Here is a 14690-nt window from a genome sequence, read left to right as displayed (position 1 = left end):
TTAATGGAATCACTAAGGATAATGACAGCAGGAATAGACATTTACTGAGCTCTTATATTGTGCTAAGGATTTTTAAACAAGGGGATTAGTAGAGATTAACTCATTTAATCCCTTCACCCCATGAAGTAGGTGCCATTAACATTCTCATTTCTCAGTTGATTTTGCAGGAGCATCTCTGGGACACTACAACCCCTATTTATAACAGAATGTGGAATTCATGAAGTCATCTTCTGAAATATCCACCTATGTATTACTTAATCTGGTCCTAACAATGTTCACTTTAAATTTACTATATTCACGAACGTAATTTTCCTCATCAAACTCAAGGTACAAATTATTTTACTGACTTTAGCGATCAATTTAAGGGGACCTCTGATTAACGTTTGACCAACCCAAATTTAACAATTTAAATTCTTTTAAATAATTATTCTATTTACCATGAGATTTCTTTTAAAAACTTACACCTACTTTCGAAATATAATTTGACATTTCCAAATGCTGACAAACCCTTCCCAAGACCTTAGAATTCCCAGTACATTATACAATTCTGATCGCATGTTCTCTAAAAAACTAAGTCATGCATTCATACATTTTAAAATGGAAATGTTTACCTATCAGAACCTCAAATGGTAGTTTCTTTCAAGATTAAACACTTTCAATACTAGATCAATCTACCAGATTTTCCCTGGGATAAAAAAACTACGTATTTGGTGTCTAAATCTCAGTGATGACACTTTCCAGAACCAAAGTAGCTTGTCACCAGTGATAACAAAGACACCTTCAGGATGAGTGGGATTGAAACCCCATGAGCTTGGTGGTGGCAAAACTCAAAACGGCCGCGGGTCAGACGGCATTCCCCCCACAAAATAAACACGAGCCCACTGTGCCCCTAGGCGCACCCAAATCATGCCTCGGGGTCGGTTTCCCGCGAGCCCTGCCTTGCGCAGGTTCGCACAGGAACGCACTCAAAAGGACACAGCCCTCGCCCAGTGCGGCTCTTTTCTAGAGGATATGGGTGGCTCTGAAAAGAGCCTTTGGTGTCACGGGGCCCCCGGGGCGCACGGCCGTTTCCGGCCCGCCTCCGCGGCCTCACTTGCCCTTGGCCTTGTGGTGGCTCTCCGTCTTCTTGGGCAGCAACACGGCCTGGATGTTGGGCAAGACGCCGCCCTGCGCGATGGTCACGCGGCCCAACAGCTTGTTGAGCTCTTCGTCGTTGCGGATAGCCAACTGCAGGTGGCGCGGGATAATGCGAGTCTTCTTGTTGTCCCGCGCCGCGTTGCCCGCCAGCTCCAGGATCTCAGCCGTCAGGTACTCCAGCACGGCTGCTAGATACACAGGCGCACCAGCACCCACACGCTCAGAATAGTTACCTTTTCGGAGTAGCCGGTGCACTCGACCGACAGGAAACTGCAGGCCCGCGCGCGACGAGCGCGACTTCGCTTTCGCGCGCGCCTTGCCTCCCTGTTTGCCTCGACCGGACATCTCCCAATCAGGCGCAGAGAAGAAAACAAAGCCAAGAAGCAAAACCCCAAGCAACAGAGCTGTAATACTCAGGGAGTCCTTATATATGGTCTTGAGGTAGTGGAGCCGGCGCCTCCCGATTGGGTAGAGATGGTGACCAATCAGAAAGGGAAGCCGCCATCCCCTAATTTGCATGCGCCTTTTCCAGTGATGACGTTGCGCTGCCCTTGATCCTATCAGAAACTAGAAGCTCTTCATTCCTCATTTGAATACAGGACGTATAAGTTGAGTTGCTGGAGATGTATTGGTTTTTCTGTTTGGAAAGATCTGTCATAATGCCTGATCCGTCCAAATCAGCTCCGGCACCCAAGAAGGGTTCTAAGAAGGCCGTCACGAAAGCGCAGAAAAAGGATGGCAAAAAGCGTAAGCGCAGTCGGAAGGAAAGTTATTCCATTTACGTGTACAAGGTGTTAAAGCAGGTGCATCCGGACACCGGTATTTCTTTCAAGGCTATGGGTATCATGAACTCGTTCGTCAACGACATCTTCGAGCGCATTGCTAGCGAGGCCTCTCGTTTGGCGCACTACAACAAGCGGTCTACCATCACGTCCCGGGAGGTGCAGACGGCCGTGCGCCTGCTGCTGCCCGGTGAGCTAGCCAAACACGCCGTGTCCGAAGGTACCAAAGCCGTCACGAAGTATACCAGCTCCAAGTGAGGCACGCCCCGGCTCCCGGGAACCCAAAGGCTCTTTTCAGAGCCACCCACAAGATCGAGAAAGGGTTTCGAACACGTGAAGGGTTGTTATGTAAACGCATCCGATGTGTGCTGCTTAGCGGTTCCTTGGTTACTGGGAAGATGTTCTTGTTCTCTCTGCTCCCTGTAGACGTGTGTGCGCGTATGTATGGCAGCGGAATGGGAGAATAACTGCTGCTTACGGAGGTCGGGTATGGAATGGCGACCCAAAATAACAATGTGGGAGGCAATCAGAGACCGGGTGTCCACCCTCATCTTCGCTCAGGGTTATTAACGCTTCACTAAAAGTAGAAACCCTGAACTCGTGTCCTTAGTGTGTGGAGAGTGCCATTTCTGGGGCTTGCGGGCATCGATTCCATGTCTAGTTTTGTGTTCGTGTGGTGTGAGCCTGTGGGTGAGGAACGCAGGTCACCTGCCCCCAGTGGGACCTCGTGCCAGTCTCTCCACCTCCGTGTCCCTGATGGGTGAACCCGAAGAACGCACTTGGTGAGGCCCTGGGGGTTGTCGCGCAGCTCTGGCGGTGGCGCCTGATGCTGCATCCCCGCCTAGACCAGACACCTTTATCCTAAGGCAATGAACATTTCCGGGAGGATGTTTGCATGCCTGCATCCTTCAATCGCAGAATATTTGACAACCGAAAGGAAAACGGAAGCGTGGTGGAACGCAGCGCTCCTTGCGCAGGAGCCGGATGTAAAAAGCCGACCCCTGCTGCAGGTAGCTTTAAGGGGGGGTGGGGAGGAGGGCAATTTAAGAGAAAAATAACGTTTTTCGAAGCAAATGTAGTTTTCACACTTCAGCCACGTTATTTTCTGTGACGCACTAGTGACGCAGAACTTTACTTTTTCTCTGAATTCATGGCATTCGTTTGGAAAGTGTCATCTTAGTTCAAGGGAATGCGCTTTGGCATGAAGAGTCTTCACTTTGAAGAAGACCTCGCCTACCTTTTTTCTTGCCTTGTTTTTTCTCATTTTTGTAAGAAGGAGATTTCAAATAATCACTTCCTTTAGCCGTTTTGAGAATTAGTATGAAAAGTCGTGTCATCATCTCAGGCAAGGAACAGACGTTCAGTTAAAGGCTGATAATCTTGTTTTTGTGAATTATCTCCAAAGGAAGCGGGTTGCATGCCTGGTCCGGCTGGGCGGGCGGAGCTGGGGAGGAAACGTCGCCACCCCCACCGAGTGTCCTCAGCCACGGCGGCTGGAAGCCCATCGGCACCCCCCTCCCCGCCCCATTCCTTTTCCTACGTGGGTCCACTCTAAAAGAATTTCTAAAACCCCACACGTTTTAAAGTTGGCGTCCAAAATATTTTATGGCTAGTTCAAATAGTTGCAAGGATGCAAATCCCAAGGTAGGACATTTTACTAAACAAAATGGTCTCACATCAATCTTTTAAAGGTATCTATTGAAATAGCAATTCGATACCATAACCATAGCAACTCATGAAATACACTATTAAATTACTCGTTAACACTGAGCGATTTCAGATAATTTTTTCACCTTGAACTCATATCTCCATTCAACTTCTGCCGCAGAATTTCATCCTAATGTAAGATATATATTTTTTACACTGTCTTATCTATCTCCTTTCTCTACAAAAAAGGATATTGAAATTTAAAAACACTTGTAGATGACCAGAAGTCAGTGTTTAAAACTCATCTGGACAGTACACAATTGTTTAAACATAAATAAATTTTGATAGGTATATGTAAAACCGAAAATAAAACTTAAGTGACACCTGCCTCATTTAAAGAGATGGATGGTGGTCCCGCCCTCCCTCCCTCTCCCTCCTTTCTGCCTCAATTAGTTTGTGCATCCATGGGCATGTATAGAATTATAATGGTTACAGTGATAGCAGTGTGCAGCAGCATTTCTTTTCCTTTGTTCTCTTTTATAGATACGAGCTCTGAAACAGTATTAACAAAAATTAAATACCTGGAAATGGGAATTTTGTCACAGCAGTTTAACTCATTTCTTTGCCTTCCTAGTTGTAATACAGAAATTAAACAGTGGGGCTTCCCTGGTGGCACAGTGGTTGGGAATCGGCCTGCCAGTGCCGGGGACAAGGGTTCGGACCCTGGTCCAGGAGGATCCCACATGCCGCGGAGCAACTCAGCCCGTGCACCACAACTACTGAGCCTGTGCTCTAGAGCCCGTGAGCCACAACTACTGAAACCTACGTGACAGCTGCTGAAGCCCGCGCCTTGAGCCCGCGCTCCACAACTGGAGAGGACACCGCAGGGTGAGGCCCGTGCACCTCAGCGAGGAGTGGCACCCCGCTCACCACAACAGGAGGGAGCCTGCATGCAGCAGCGAAGACCCAACGCAGCCAAAGAATAAATAAGTAAATAGATAAGTAAAATAAATCTATTAAAAAAAAATTAAACAGCGATCTGTCATCAACAAGTCCACACCTTTAATTTTCTCAGTAGATATCTGATTCATATTAAAAACTGCAAAATTCAGTCCTCCACTTTGAAATGGGGACCTGCTGACTGGGTCCAAGCCCTCAGCCTCCTACCAAAGTAGATTGGGAGTCAGTATCTTAATGAAAACTTCTAGTCACATGAAAGTAGTCTTACAGATTCACGTGATTCTTTACCTTAATGAGCTTAAACCATAGGTCTAATAAATGAAAACTGTCTCCAGCAGAAAATGTGATAGTGCTAGCAGTAGGCAAAAGCACTGCTTAGTACCAAAAATAAAAGAAGCAAAATGAAGATTTTACAATAATTTGCAAATACAATTCTTTAAAAAATAAAATTTTCTGCGAATAATGCAAAATATCAATTTCTCAGTATTGTTGACTCCTTTGGCACACAGAATTATCTTGAAGTTAAAGGCTGCCTCTATTTGCTGAACAGTCCAGCAGAGGTTGTACACACAGCCTCAGGTGCAGACTGAGCTCGATTTGGCCATCTCCTAGGAGGGGAATCTGTTAAGGAAGAGGCAAGGTGTGATACAGAGTCCCTGCTATTGAGATTTTATGATTGAAAAAACTGAGAGAAATTGTATACAGAAACCATGTCTATCATATTGTGACAACAAAGAAATACATGTTCTGTTAAGTTGAAAGTCAAACTAGGGCAGTTAACCAAATACTTGAGAATACATAGAGGCAAGGAGAACTAGGACTCAGCACAATGGAATCATTCTCTGGATCTGAAATAACCAAGGTAAATGCTTAAACTAAGGACCTGGAAGGAACTGGAGGAATTTTGCAGGTATACAATCTGAAATGTATCTAGGAGACTCCTTTTTCATATCAGAAATTTCAAGTCAAATTTGTTAATTATTACGGAGTAAAGAAAGTATTTTGGAGGGGAAAAAACTGTCCTTTTAATAAGAAATTACAAATGCAAAACAGTATTTACTGTATAGGAGGTTAAATATTGATCAATGAGTGGCAGGCCCTGGAAATGATGTGTGTGAGTCCCTGAGGGAGGAGTCAGACGGCCATTGTCCACCTGAGGGAACACAGCTGTGAATCTAAATATCACATAGCATTTTGGCTCTTGGAGACTGGGTTGTTCTCTGAAGGTGTTCTTCATGGTTTGGGAGTCACCAGCACTATGAGATATATTTTAGAGTGAGAACAGCATGGGCCCAGTAAGGCCTTGCATACCTTAGTTGTTATTAAATGTGTCATGTATTTTGCATATGGTTAACTGAATTTTTTTTTAAAGTGCTACGTTTATTTTATTGAAAAGCTTCTTAAAAGGAGCATAAAGGAGAAGTTACAACAGACATCACAGAATTACAAAGGATCATAAAAGATTACTGTGAACAATTATACACCAATAAAATGAAAAACCTAGAAGAAATGGATGAATTTCTAGAAATATACAATCTTCCAAGGCTGAGTCAGGAAGAAATAGAAAATATGAATAGACCAATCACCAGGATTGAAACTGGATAAGTAAAAAAACAAACAAAGCCTCCCAACAAACAAAAGCCCAGGACCAGACATTTTCACAGGTGAATTATACCAAACATTTAGAGAAGAGTTAGCACCTATCCTTTTCAAACTATCCCAAAAAATTACAGAGTAAGAAATGCTTCTGAACTCATTCTATGAGACCAGCATCACCTTGACACTAAAACCAAAGATATCACAACAAAAGAAAATTACAGGCCAATATCAGTGATGAACATAGATGCAAAAATTCCCAACAAAATATTAACAAACTGAATTCAACAAGACATTAAAAAGATCATACACTATGATCAAGTGGGATTTATCCCAGAAATGAAAGGTTGCTTCAATATCTGCAGATCAATCAATGTGATACACCATATTAACAAACTGAAGAATAAAAATCATATGATCATCTCAATAGATGCAGAAAAAGCTTTTGACAAAAGTCAGCATCCATTTATGATAAAAACTCCCAATAAAGTGTAGGTATAGAGGGAACATACCTCAACAGAATAAAGGTCACAAGCTCACAGCTAACAAACATCATACTCAGCAGGAAAAAGCTGAAAGCATTTCTTCTAAGATCAGGAACAAGACAAGGATGTCCACTCTCACCTTTTTTATTCAACATAGTATTGGAAGTCCTAGTGACAGCAATCAGATAAGAAAAACAAATGAAAGGAGTCCAAATTATAAAGGAAGAAGTAAAAATGTCACTGTTTGCAGATGACATGATACTATACATAGAAAATCCTAAAGACATCACTAAAAAAATTACTTGAACTCATCAATGAATTCAGTAAAGTTGCAGGACACAAAATTTATAGAAATCTGTTGCATTTCTATACACTAACAACAAACTAGCAAAAAAAGAAATTAAAAGAATCCCATTCACAATTGCCTCAAAAAGAATAAAATACCTGGAATAAATCTAACCAAGGAGGTAAAAGATCTGTACTTGGAAAACTATAAAACACTGATGAAAGAAATTGAAGATGACACAAACATATGGAAAGATATACTGTGTTCACGGATTGGAAGAATTAATATTGTTAAAATGACCAAACTACCCAAGGCAATCTGCAGATTCAATGCAATCCCTATCAAAATACCAATGGCATTTTTTCCACAGGACTAGAATAAATAATTCTAAAATTTGTATAGAATGTCAAAAGACCCAGAGAATCCAAAGCCCTGTTGAAAAAAAGAACAAAGCTGGAGGTATCATACTCCCTGACTTCAGTTTATGGTACAAAGTTACAGTAATCAAAACAGCATGGTACTGGCACAAAAGCAGGCATATAGGTCAATGGAACTGAATGAATAGAGAGCCCAGAAATGAACCCACAATTATATGGGCAATTAATCTGTGACAAAGGAGGCAAGAATATACATTGGGGAAAAGATATCTCACACCATAGACTAAAATAAATTCAAAATGGAGTAAAGACTTAAATGGATTAAGACCTGACACCATAAAACATCTAGAAGAAAACACAGGTAGTACACTCTTTGACATCAGTCTTAGCAGTATTTTTTTGAATATGTCTCCTCAGGCAAGGGCAACAAAAGCAAAAATAAACAAATGGGACTACATCAAACTAAAAAGCTTTTGAACAGTGAAGGAAACTATCAACAAAATGAAAAGACTGCCTACTGAATGGGAGAAGATGTTTGTAAACAATATATCTGCAAGGGATTAATATCCAAAGTATACAAAAAACTCATACAACTCAACATAATCCACCCCCCCCAACAACCCAATTAAAAAATGGGCAGAGGGCTCTAGAGCCCGTAAGCCACAGCTACTGAAGCCTGCGCGCCTAGAGCCCATGCTCCGCAACAAGAGAAGCCACCGCAACGAGAAGCCCACGCACCGCAATGAAGAGTAGCCCCCGCTCGCCACAACTAGAGAAAGCCCATGTGCAGCAACAAAGACCCAATGCAGCCAAAAATGAAATAAACTAAGTAATTAAAAAAAAAAAAAACAAGGTCTTATTGTATAGCACAGGGAACTATATTCAATATCCTGTGATAAACCCATAATGGAAAAGAATATGAAAAAGAATGTATATATATGTATAACTGAATCACTTTGCTGTATAGCAGAAATTAACACAACACTGTAAATCAACTATACTTCAACAAATTAAAAAGAAAAAAGAAAAAAAAAAAACGGGCAGAGGACCTGAATAGATGTTTTTCCAAAGAAGACATAAAGATGGCCAACAGGCACATGAAAAGATGCTCAACATCACTAATCATCAGGGATATGCAAACTGAAACCACAATGAGATATCACCTCAAGCTGTCAGAATTGCTATTATCAAAAAGACAACAAATAACAAGTGTTGATGAGGCTGTAGAGAACAGGGAACCCTCGTACACTCTTGGTAGGAATATAAATTGGTGCAGCCACTATGGAAAACAGAATGGAGTTTCCTCAAAAAAATTTAAAATATCAGTAGAACTGCCATGTAATACAGCAATTCCACTTCTGGGTATTTAACCGAAGAAAACAAAAACATAAATTCAAAAACACCCTGATTCTCATTTCAGCCTTATTTACAACAGCCATGATATGGAGGCAACCTAAGTGCTCATCAGTAGATGAATGGATAAACAAGATGTGGTTTATATATACAATGGAGTATTAGCCATAAAAAAGAATGAAATCTTAACATTTGCAACAACATGGATGGACATACAGGGTATTATGCTAAGTGAAATAAGTCAGACAGATAAAGACAAATACTGTATTTCACTTATATGTGGTATGTAAAAAACAAACCAAATGAACAAACATAACCAATTAGAAACAGAGTCATAGATACAGAGAACAAATAGGTGGTTTCCAGGGAGAAGGAGGGTTGGAGGAGGAGAGAAATAGGTGAGGGAGATTAAGAGGTACAAGCTCTTAGTTACAAAATAAATGAGTCACAGATATGAAATGTACAGCATGGGGAATATAGTCAGTCAATAATTATATAATATGTTTGTATACTGACAGATGACAACTAGATTATCGTGGTGATCATTTTCAAATGTTTAGAAATATGGAATCACCATGTTGTGTACCAGGAATTAACATAGTGTTGTAGGTCAATTACACTTCAAAAACAAGCAAACAAGCTCATAGAAAAAGATCAGATTTGTGGTTACCAGAGGCAGGGGTGGGGAGGGGATGGGGAATTGGATGAAGGCAGTCAAAAGGTACTAACTTCCAGTTCCTTAAACGTGTACAATGCTGTATGTCAATTACACCTCAGTAAGACTGAGAAGAAAAAAGCTCTTAAACCGTTTATGAGGCATATATTAAAAAAGTATACACTTTTTTTCGGATAAAAGAATACCAATCTATTTTGAAGGATTATAGCTGAGTATGAGGGTCTAGACCAGTACCTGTCCTCCTGCCGTTCTGATATTTCAAACAGAAATAGCGTTAGTGCTTATAAGGAGCTGCTCAAACTCAGTGCTGCTTAAATGTTTCGAGCAAGAAGCTCATGATGCTTTGCCTTGCAAACGCGGGAAGGACGGCCCCAAAAGTCGCTGCCTGGTCTGTGTTACAACACCCAGAGCCTCACCCAGCGTCATGTCCAGCACACCGCAGCCTGACCCACGAGGGGGTATGGGTAGAGGGAGAGGTTGGCATTAAGCCTCCTTGGAGGTGATCCGTGCCCCTCACCCGCAGGTCTCTCGCCACACGCAGACAGAAAGGCCTGGACTGGGTTCAACAGCTGAAGCCTCAGGGCTACACCCTCTCAGGCTTCTGGCTGGGGGCCAAGACTAACACAGCAGGTCTCTTTTTGGTGAATATGCCATTAAGAAAAGAAGCTTAGCTTTACTTCAGGAGCGCACTCCATCTCTCCCATAATCCCAACTGAACAGCAGTTCACGACCACAACAGGTGGCACACTCTTTTTCTAAGCACGGAAGCGGCTGTGAAAAGAGCCTTTGCTTTCTGGAGCACAGTGGCCCGCTTCACTTGGAGCTGGTGTACTTGACAGTTTTGGTACTTTCTGGCACGGCACACTGCTCATGGGGCTGCAGCAGGTGTGCAACTCTCTGTGTCTCCCTGGACCTACAAGAGCGCTTGTAGCGCGCCAGGCAGCAGGCCTCGCTGAAGCGTGAGCTGTAAGGTGTCCTTGATCCACGAGTTCATGATACCCATGGCCTTGAAAGAGATATGTGTGTTGGGAAGCACCTGCTACATCACCTTATAGGCGTAAATGGATTAGTTCTTCTTGTGGCCGCTCTTATTCTTTTGGCCGTCCTAAGCCTCCCTAACTGCCTTCTAGGAGCTCTCCTTGGGCTGCGCCTCTGACACAAATGAGGCGGCGGACATCACTATTTATTTTCCCCATATTCAAATGAAGGCTCCAAATCTCTAGAATCGGATTGGACAGGCCGCCCCGCTCTGCCTGGTCCGCAAAGAATGTATGTAAATAGTAGATGCCGGCGCTTCTTTCCTATTGGACAATAGCCCAACCAATCCGAAGGCGCGTCTGCTGTGCTCATGGAGTCAGGTTGAGCATTTTTGTTCAAACCCTTTGTTGTAACGGGAGAGGGGTGTCTGTTTAGTTGCCAGTCTGGACCTGGGCAAAAAAATGAAGAAGGTAATAAAAACCCGTTTTAATCCCGTGTCTCCATTTTTTCTGGATGGGAGACAAACGCAAGGGGACATTTCTTCCTTAGCTAAAGAGCTAGGGATGGGAAGCTTGTGCTTATTCATCAGAGGGGTATGGCAGCTTCCAAGTGCCATTCCAATCATTTATTTCCTATCATTTTCCCCCCCAATGGCCAAGTTGATAATTCCTTTCAGAATTCAAGAGTAAATGCGAACAGTTCTTTCGGAAGTACAGAAAATAGTACTGAAAACATACTAAGGTATACTAAGGTACTTACATTGGAAGCAACAGGGCAGATTTTTAACTGGAGGGAGGAAATGAATGAGTTTCAAAGGAAACACTAGTCCTTCATATTGCTGTTATTGTTAATACTTACTAGACAAATCCGTTTGAAGTGACAGCTATGTGCTAAGTGTTTGATATGTATGATCTCATGTGGTCTCCTAATAACTCCAAGAGTAAGATACTATTATTGTTCTCTACTTACCTATCAGAACGTAGGTTATGGAACCGTTAAAGGATAAACTGAGGTATATTAAAATTTTAAAGAGTTTGAGCAAAAATCGATTAGAATTGGGCAGCATCCAGTCTAGCTAATAGAAGGGAGCTCAGAGGGGCTGTACAAAATGAAAGACTTTTATAGCCAGAGGGAGCAGGAACAAGGAAAATACACTAGGCAAGAAAGCAGGTGTTACTCCAAGGTTACTTACCTGAAGGGGATGGCAGGGGTCTATGAGGCCGATTACCTAACAACTAGTGCTGATCAGGCGATTCCTATTGACCTGTTTAAGATGTTATTTCTAGGAAATAAGTCAAGTCTTGGTTTGGTGATGGAGAGCTTAGCATAAGAGACTCCATTTGGGGCCTGTCTTGTTTTTAACTGAAGTCACCAGTCCCCAAGTTTACTCCTTATTAAATTAATTCCTGTATATGCAAGTATGAATTCACATTTCTCACTTGTTTCAGCACAGGAATACCTGGGGAGCCCATTAGAAATGCAGACGCTTGGGCCCCACCCCAAATGTATTGAGTCCAAATCTGCATTTTAAACAGATTCCTATGCACATCATAGTTTTTGAAGCACGGTTGTGGAGGTCATTTCCTGGCAACTTTTTTTTTTTTCATCCAGAGCATTATCCAAACAGGCTAGGAAACTTAATGACACTCACAAAGACAAAGTGGCTCACTGCATTCAGAGAAGTTAGCAAGGTGCTTTCAAGATACCTACACAAGCATAAGTTTGAAGAAGCCCAAATGGGATCCTATTTGCCTTAGAAGGTTTGGGTGAGAAGAAAGTGGAGGAGAGATGCCAGGGGGCCACTCTTTAGATAGCCTGTGCTTAGCTCCCTACCTGGGGCTAATAATTTACCTTATCTGCCCCTCTACTTCCTCATCTATAAAGTGAGGATATCAGTGCCTACCTAATAGGATTGCTGTGAGTGAATGTGTGTCAGGCAGATGGCGAGGTGTGGGCATATATTTAGTGCTCAAGTTCTCCTGGCTCCATTTCATTCTTTCCTTCTCAGAAGAGACCCAGCCACAGCCGGGGCTGCCTCAGCTGAGCTCCCTCTGAGCCATGGGCAGCTCCATCACATAAATATGGAGCATAAGGCTTTCTCTTGCCCACTAGAACATGGACTAAGCTGTAATCACCAGGGCAAGATATGTGTCCTTCACTTCTAAATCTCCAAGGTGGAACATAGAGCTTGGCACATAGCATAGATACAATCAGTGTTTGTTGAATGAATAAGTGTTTGTTGAATGAATAAGCCCTGTGAGCTGAGGCAGTGCCCCCTGCTTGCAAATCTGTCCTCTGAGGTCCATCGGACATCTTGAGATTGTGTGTCCCCTGAGCTGCTTTGGGTATGCTCAGTATTAACTATTTTATCTGTTTACCTTAAAAATATATAGTTGATTTAACAAACGTTTCTGGAGAGCTCATTATGATCTAGGTAACCACTTAATGGATACTTAGTTCAATTTAGTGCTCATAACATCCCTTCCACGTATACACTATAATTAACTTCATTTTGCAGATGGGTGACAAAAGGCAGAAAAAAATACATCTCAAGTGAAACAGCTGATGAGGTGGGGAACTGGCCCTGGAAGTCAGGCCAGTGGTACCAAGCTCTGCACTAACCACACCTAGATATTTTTGGTTTTGGATATTGAATTTCATTTTGAAGAGAGAATAATACATATGATGTGATGTGTAGGGGAAAAAATATTATCAAAATCAAGATGCATTGCTCTGTGTTTAAATGTAAGTTTCTAGGGAAAATCACCAGTCAGATATCTTAAAATTTCTACTGCAGTAGAAAGCTGAAAGTACTGCAGATGAAATTTCACTCAATTCCACAATCTCCAAATCAATTTTTTAAAAATAGTCTTTGAATACAAGGCACCTTAATAACAACTGTGTGCTTCTGGATCATTTATTCAAACTGTTTTTGTAACCATTATTTTTTAATACCAGAGACTTAATGACCAATGTATATAAATGATTGGTCTCACCCTGACCCCCAGCACCATTAGAAGAGGTCTGAAGCTTGATCTTGCACAGGAGATACACTCAAAGCAAACACCTCTTTCCTTTCGCCTGTAGATCTAGTTGGCACAGACTTCTCTGACTGCAAGCTGCCTTTTATTCTTAAAACTCAGTTAAGGCTCATTGGTGGTAGTTATTGAAGCTGTTAACACGTTTGTAATGTTATGGAGAAAAGACTTTCCTTCCACCCTCTTGGGTTCAATAGATGGGTCTATGAAGTAAACTGACAACAAGCAGAGTAACAGGAGAAAAGTTATACAAATTTATTCACTTTTACATATTATGTGCATGGGGGCATTGCAGGGGAAAAAAAGTGAATACCCCAAAAAGCGATGAGATTTGAGACCTTATATACCATCTTAATAGGAAAAGGGGAGAAGTAGTCATCTTAGAGGAGAGTAAATGATATTAGGAAAGATGACTGGGCCCTTAGGAGACTAGACAGGAGATATGATATCAATAGTTTGTGACAAAGTCTGTCTGGGTGAGGCATTGACTTCTAGTCTTCTCTCCTGTGATGAATCAATCTTCCTCTGCTGATGAAACTCTCAGGAGGGAATTAATGGCAGTTGAATTCATTTTGAAAAAACTGTTTTTAGGCAGATAAGGGGAGTTCAGAGAAAGTTTTTCCCGGCATTTGCTGTTTTTCAAGCGACTTCAGCCCAAAATACTCAATATGCCAAATGCGGCATATTTTGGGGTGGTATGTCCAGAACCCCTTCAGTAGCAAAAGTATTTATCCCAGGCATCTGGCATAGAAAATCTGTGACTTGAGGTTTGGGTAGGATATGATTTGGGTATTTTGCGGAACCAGCAACATGATTTCCAGGGCCCAGAGGAAAATGAAAATGTGGGTGCCTTGTCAAAAAACTATTAAGAATTTCAAGATGGACACAACAGAGCACTGAACCAAGCACAGAGTGCTTCTCAGGGCTGCTCTAGTGTCAGCCCGGGTCACTGGACCATGAAGCTGTCTCTGGATGGCCCTTGGCCTGCAGGCCATGCAGCAGTTTGTACAACCCACAGTCCCCTCACCTCGTCTGGTTGCTGCCAGCCCCTGGAAAGCTGGTCCTTGCACTGGGTCCTGGTGAGGTTTCTTGGCTTCCTTGCGGCATAGGAAGGCTTGGAAGAAAACTTGGTGTGGGATAGAAAATGAGCATTTCGTGGAAGGGGTTTGGGTAAGAAGTTGTCTTTCCATGTAGGTGCTAAGGTTTGGAAACTGCTATCCTTCCACATAGAGGCTGGTTAATGCCAGGAAATCAGAACCAGAATCTCATGGAATGAATGTTTGTGTTCCCCCTGAATTCATATGTTGAATGAGAGTAGAGCCCCCATGAATGGGATTGGTGCCGTTTTGAAAGAGACAGGAAAGAGCTTTCTTCC

General features: G+C 42.4%; 2 protein-coding genes across 3 annotated transcripts; one reads left to right on the top strand and one right to left on the bottom strand.

The window, feature by feature from the left end:
- Positions 1-582: 582 nt before the first annotated feature.
- On the bottom strand, positions 583-1482 carry LOC132363967 (histone H2A type 3). The gene has a single exon (XM_059919699.1). It carries the CDS (start codon positions 1480-1482, stop codon positions 1090-1092), a length of 393 nt encoding a protein of 130 aa, XP_059775682.1. The 3' UTR covers positions 583-1089.
- A 278-nt stretch (positions 1483-1760) lies between these two features.
- On the top strand, positions 1761-4559 carry LOC132363966 (histone H2B type 3-B). Of its 2 annotated transcripts, none has more exons than XM_059919697.1 (2): positions 1761-2929; positions 4201-4559. In XM_059919697.1, exon 1 carries the CDS (start codon positions 1761-1763, stop codon positions 2175-2177), a length of 417 nt encoding a protein of 138 aa, XP_059775680.1. In that variant the 3' UTR covers positions 2178-2929; positions 4201-4559. The 2 variants fall into 2 exon arrangements, with proteins under 2 accessions (XP_059775680.1, XP_059775679.1); XM_059919696.1 differs by having other exon boundaries at positions 1787-2139.
- The last annotated feature ends 10131 nt before the right edge of the window (positions 4560-14690 follow it).

This window comes from Balaenoptera ricei, chromosome 3, assembly GCF_028023285.1.
Source record: "Balaenoptera ricei isolate mBalRic1 chromosome 3, mBalRic1.hap2, whole genome shotgun sequence".
Classification (NCBI taxonomy): Eukaryota; Metazoa; Chordata; class Mammalia; order Artiodactyla; family Balaenopteridae; genus Balaenoptera; species Balaenoptera ricei.
The sequence above is the reverse complement of the archived record's forward strand: the minus strand, read 5'-3'. Positions and strand labels throughout refer to the sequence as shown.